This window comes from Scyliorhinus canicula, chromosome 1, assembly GCF_902713615.1.
Source record: "Scyliorhinus canicula chromosome 1, sScyCan1.1, whole genome shotgun sequence".
Lineage (NCBI taxonomy): Eukaryota > Metazoa > Chordata > Chondrichthyes > Carcharhiniformes > Scyliorhinidae > Scyliorhinus > Scyliorhinus canicula.
The window spans coordinates 236,348,230-236,354,229 of NC_052146.1; the positions used below are offsets into that span (position 1 = coordinate 236,348,230).

Below are 6,000 nucleotides of genomic sequence, written 5' to 3' on the forward strand. Positions count from 1 at the left end.
AATTCTTCTGCTGCAGGAGAGTATGGCCAGCTGCAAAACAAAGCTCTATTCCAGCATTGTAATTTAATCTGTACCCTCAGAGCAGCACTTCTTCTCTATTTTCTATTTCGTCTTCTATAACAGCTTTATTGAGTGAGACTGCCAGTTCCGTGTTCAATGAAGTGGCAGATGGAATACAATGTGGAAAAGTGTGAGGTTATGCACTTTGGAAGGAGGAATTTAGGCATAGACTATTTTCTAAATGGGGAAATGCTTAGGAAATCTGAAGCACAAAAGAACTTGGGAGTATTTTGAGCAGTTTTGGGCCCTGTATCTAAGGAAGGATGTGCTGGCCTTGGAAAGGGTCCAGAGGAGGTTCACAAGAGTGATCCCTGGAATGAAGAACTTGTCGTATGTGGAAAGGTTGAGGACTCTGGGTCTGTACTTGTTGGAGTTTAGAAGGATGAGGGGGGACCTTATTAAAACTTGCAGGATACTGCGAGGCCTGGGTAGAGTGGACATGGAGAGGATGTTTCCACTTCTAGGAAAAGCTAGAACCAGAGGACACCATCTCAGACTAAAGGGACGATCCTTTAAAACTGAGATGAGGAGGAATTTCTTCAGCCAGAGTGGTGAAACTGTGGAACTCTTTACCGCAGAAGGCTGTGGAGGCCAAGTCATTGAATGTCTTGAAGACAGACTTAGATAGGTTCTTGATTAATAAGGGGATCAGGGGTTATGGGGAGAAGGCAGGAGAAGGGGGATGAGAAAATAACAGCCACGATTGAATGGCGGAGCAGACTCGATGGGCCGAATGGCCTAATTCTGCTCCTATGTCTTATGGGTCTGCATCAGCTTTTGATCCTACTTTGAAATAAAACAGGAAATTCTGGAAGTACTCAGGCGGTCTGGCAGCATCTGTGGAGAGAGAAACAACGTTAATATCTGAGTCAAATATGACGCCTCTTCAGAACAGAGGGATGGTAGAAATGTGATGGGTTTTATACCGTTGAAAGGGAGAAGAGTGGGGACAATAAAAGGGAAAATCTGCGTTAGCATCGAGGGCAGGAAAGATTACATGACAAAGAAACAGTAGGTGTGTGTGTGTCTGACTGTCAGTCTGACAGATTCTGACCGAGGCGTTGATCCTCTTGCTTGTGTTGACCTTGTCTGCAGTGGGGTAAGGACAGAAATGTGCACATGTGCACAAGGTAGTGAATGAAATTAAAATGACAAGCCACTAGAAGCTTGGCCTCATACTTGTGGACTGAGTGAAGGAGTTCTGTAAAGCAGTCACCCAATCTGCATTTGGTCTCCAGGGTGGAGGAGACGGCATTCTGGGCGGCAAATACAGTAAACTAAATGGAAGCAAGTACAAGTAAATTGGTTCACCTCATCCTACTTTAAGCTGCCCCACCTAATTTCACACCGGTATTTTACAGTAAGTAATGTAATTCTTGTTATAACGAAGTTGACTATGTATATTTTTTGTTTATTTAGGGAAATTGGAGTTATGGTGAAGCTGTATCCCAACATGACTGCAGTTTTACTACATAATTCACAACTTGACCACAGAAGGGTAAGAAAAATCACAACTGAATACAATCCACATAATAAGATCAAGTAAATATGGAGTGTACACATGATCTCAACAAGTATTTAACAGTTCATGAATTCCATGAAAATCTGTTTAATTTAAGCAAATGTCTGTTATTTTAGTGTCCAAAGATTTTATTTTTCTTTCTAATAGGTAAGACATCCAAGTGCCATTGGACTGGAAGTTGGACAACAGATTCAGGTATTGTTGTCTTAGGAATATAAGAAATGGGAGCAGACCTCGGGCTGGATCCTCCGCACCCCAACACCGAAATCGCAGCCGGCGCCGGGGCGGAGAATGCAGTTTCTCGCATGGAATCGGGGCCGGCACCGGTTCCCCAAGTAGTGGCATACTCAGAGAGTACACCGCGATGAGTATCGCCTACCTGCGGCCATTGCTGGAGGCCGCCCCACCATTCGCCGCCCCCGACCGGCGGAGGTCCCAACGGCATGGATCTAACCTGGTCCTGCCGGTCGGGATACTAGCGTGGCGGCTGCGGACTCAGCCCGTGGCCGCAATGGTCGGGGGCGGGCTGATCGGAGGGCCGGGGGGGGGCCTTGTATGGCAGCGCACTAATTTTGGGCGGGTGATCTGGGTCGGGCGTGCAGCCGGTCAGAGGCACTATGTTCAGGGTCCAGCAGGGCAGCACGGTGGCCTAGTGGTTAGCACAACCGCCTCACGGCGCTGAGGTCCCAGGTTCGATCCCGGCTCTGGGTCACTGTCCGTGTGGAGTTTGCACATTCTCCCCGTGTCTGCGTGGGTTTCGCCCCCACAACCCAAAAATGTGTAGAGTAGGTGGATTGGCCACGCTAAATTGCCCCTTAATTGGAAAAAATAATTGGGCGATCTCAATTTTTATTTTTTTTTAAAATGTTTATGGTCCAGCTCCGTGGTCTGAGTCCGCCATGGAACACCGCGCGGCTACTGGAGGCTATGCACATGCGTGGCCTCCGACCCGGAAGTGCGAGGGGCCTGTATCTGCAGAAAAAGCTGCTAGCTTTACGATGGTTTACTACTAGCCCCCTGCAGGGCTATGAATATGCGGCCCTTTCACACCAGATAAACTGGCGTGAAAGGCCACAGTTTTTACGGCGGTGTGGGGACATAGTCCCAAAAACAGAGAATCCAGCCCCTTGCGTCCCTTGTCATTCAGTATGATCTCCTGCCCCAACGCTACTTTCCTACCTGCTTGCCATTGTCCTTGGTTACCCAAGAAACCAAAAATCTGTCAACTCAACTTTAAATATACTCAAGGAAGGAGTATTCACAACTGTCCGAGTGAAGAAAGTTCCTAACCAGGAGAAACAACCTCCTGTGTCTCCCCTGTCAAGCCAATTCAGAATCTTTTATTTGTCAATGGGATGTCGTTTGGTAGAAAAGTTAATTTAGAATTTCAGTGCTTTTTAATGCATCATTTACTCTCACTCGTGTTGTTTCTCAGCCACGTTTGCTATACTTTTGAATTTTAAATGTATATTATTTTTAAATGCTTTGTCATAAAGTCTGATTCCCATGGTATTGAACATGAGAGGTCAGTCAAGACCAAGTGAAATATTGAAGTCAAATAAAATGAAGGTATTGTGTGGAGAGGAAAGGGGGAACAGAGGGACATCCGAGGTCGTCAAGCTGACTGAGATATGTCATGGCTAGAAACATTCCATGATGCTAGGATTGAGATACTGTTCAGTGGGGATTGACGGACAGCTAAAACAAACCTTAACAGCCATTTGGCTACAGGGGCAAGGTTACCACAAAACTATTCATTAGAATATGTTGAATTTAATATATCGTGAGATCTGATGCTCTAATGACAAGCAAACCTGATACTAGAATGAAACCTGAAACTAGCCCTCCAATTCAAATCCCAAAATTGGCATTAAACATCATTTCAAAAATTGGAAATGCTAATGTACTGCAGTTCTAGTGTAACACAAACAGCCACTACAACTACAAGGAGCATGTCGCCTTTTCTCGATACCAATGGAAACATCAACCATGTCCATTTTCAGCTTTCTGTTATTTAGAGAGGGCTAAAGGCAGTTGAATGTGTGAACAACTGTAAAGGATGCAGCTAATGCTTGTGACAACTTATTTTAGTATATTTTATGGCGATAGTTTTATTTGTTCCTTCCAAAATCATGTTGTTGATTAAACCTAATAATTTGTGATGGCCACAGGCCCGGGAGAATTGGAAGGAAGTACCCACATTAAATTCCCAGCATCGGGAAAACTGTCCCCAATTAAATTGGGGGGCAGCAGGATGTTATTTAGGCTCATTAATAAGCTACACCTGTTGCCTGGTTCGGGGGCTCATTGCCTAAATCAGTCGAGAGACCCAACATTGGGAAGGGGTGGAGGGGAGCTGACCTCCCTGGCCTTGCTCCTGAATGCACTGCTCCTCCTATCCAGCAACCCATTTCCCGTGACCTCCATCCTGTCCCACTCACTTGTGCCCAGGGGCCAGTGGCGATCCCTCAGTCTGGGCCTCAGAAAATTGTCTGCAGCAGCCTCTACTTTTGTAACGCTGTTGTTAATGGAGAATGACAACTTCTGGCTGGCTAGCAGCTCTCGAGGATGGGATTGCCACCATACTAGGGACTTAACTTCATGGAATGTTGACGTTGGCCAATTAAGTACCTCGGGGCACTTAACTGGCATCCGATCTCCCCCTTCCGGTGAGATGGGGCCCCACTGGTGAGGGGGGATCCCTGCCGCTAAAACCAAATCCCGGTTATTATGGTGGGGGGGGGGGGGGGGGGGGGGGGGCTTTATCCAAAAAGCACATATTGTTTGCAGCTGACGATTTGTTATATTTCTCTTCCAAACTCAAGAAAAATGACGCCATGCAAAACAGAGTGCCTGATTCTAAAGCTATTCAAATGTTCTCAAAGTTGTTCATTGATTTCAGTAGATGTTAATATTGAGACAGATATGGAATTGAAACTTTGCATATATCCTTATAACTGTGCTACTGTCACAATAATTTTGTCAGATGCCAGGTGGAAGTTAGTTCTCATAAACAACCTAAGCATTTAATCTTTAACTTTGGTTTCAAACATTTTTTGTTTGCTGAGGCTTGTAAATTCGCAGACATAAAATCTAGGTGAAGAGTTTTAATGAATGAGAATGTTGAAGTGCAATGAAAGCATTAACATGGAGAAACATTTTTCTTTGAAAAACAGGTGAAATATTTTGGCCGTGATCCCACAGATGGAAGGATGAGGCTTTCTCGCAAAGTACTGCAATCTCCAGCTGCAACAGTAGTTAAGAACCTGAGTGACAAAAGTAGTATTGTAATAGGAACAAGAGATTCGGCAGCATCCAGTGCTTCCTCGTAACCATGCCGAAACTGTCAGACCAAATGGTAAACATTTACATAAGGAAGCTTAAATGACTCTTCCAGCTAAATGGACATTTATTTTAACATAGCAGGCTAAACATTATTGTAATATATATTTTCTATACATACTAGTGCTATATAAATTCATTTTATATGTTCTCCTCCATTGGTATTGTAATTGTCAATAATGTCTTTGGTGTAATAAAAGGTTGATACAAGGAACATTGAGCTCCCTTATGCACAAGTATTTCCAAAATACCAAGAAAATAGATGAAAATGAAGCAGAAAATATTTGTGTTCAGTATTATTTATATACTTAAAAGCTGTTTCTGGGGGTCTGGGTTCTTTTCTGACATTTCTGGTTAATTCTACAAGCAAAAGCAGAAATTGGTAGGGTGGCCAGAACTGGGCAAGCAGTGGGATCTGCAAAATCTACATGATTTTCAGCTGAGTAAAAGCCAGCAGTACCCTTTATACATTTGGAGAAGGAAAGGGTTGGGAAGAAATCAGTCCCTAACTATCTTGGCCTTGGATCTGCCGGCATAAACTCTGAAGTTGGCTAGGCGAACTTGCTAGGACTTCCGCAGGTATAGATTTCTCAGTCATTTGGTCAGACGATTTCTAAACATGGTGATAAGCTTTCGCACATGTCCAAAGGAAACTGTTTTCTCTCTGTGTATTCATGGTGCTTCGCAGCTAGCCATTTTGCCTGCCTGTTCAACCCAAATAGATCCTGGCACAGTTGCCAACCTGACTAGAGAACCTCCTAACCTTCCTTTTCGCTTGCTCACCCACCCCTGCTGCCCCCCACCTGCCAGTCCCTGGGTTTTTTTTTGCCCATTTGACTTCGTCCTTCTCAACATATTGAGACATGAAAGAAGAGAGTGGAAGAGTGAATTGTAAGAATTGAGGGAGAGTGAGACGTGAAGATAAATGAAAAATGAAGCAAGAGCAAGTAAGAGGCATGTATGTGGAGAAGAAAGGTCTTTTACACAATCACAATGAGATGCGGACAAGGATTAAGAATTTTTCTTTAGGCTCAACCAAAAATGAATTGAGAGCGATCGAATTAGATTATATTTAG

At 44.2% G+C, this 6,000-nt stretch overlaps 1 protein-coding gene across 2 annotated transcripts in view; it reads left to right on the forward strand.

Annotated features, from left to right (window-relative positions):
* LOC119972555 (polyribonucleotide nucleotidyltransferase 1, mitochondrial) overlaps positions 1-5,205 on the forward strand; it is a 96,257-nt gene extending 91,052 nt beyond the window's left edge. Inside the window, exons 27-29 of one of the 2 annotated variants that reach the window (XM_038809446.1) lie at positions 1,480-1,558; positions 1,730-1,777; positions 4,759-5,205. In XM_038809446.1, coding sequence (XP_038665374.1) covers positions 1,480-1,558; positions 1,730-1,777; positions 4,759-4,914 — 283 coding nt within the window. In that variant the 3' untranslated portion in view covers positions 4,915-5,205. The remainder of the gene's footprint in view (positions 1-1,479; positions 1,559-1,729; positions 1,778-4,758) is intronic. The other variant, XM_038809456.1, reaches the window with a different exon arrangement.
* Positions 5,206-6,000: the final 795 nt, after the last annotated feature.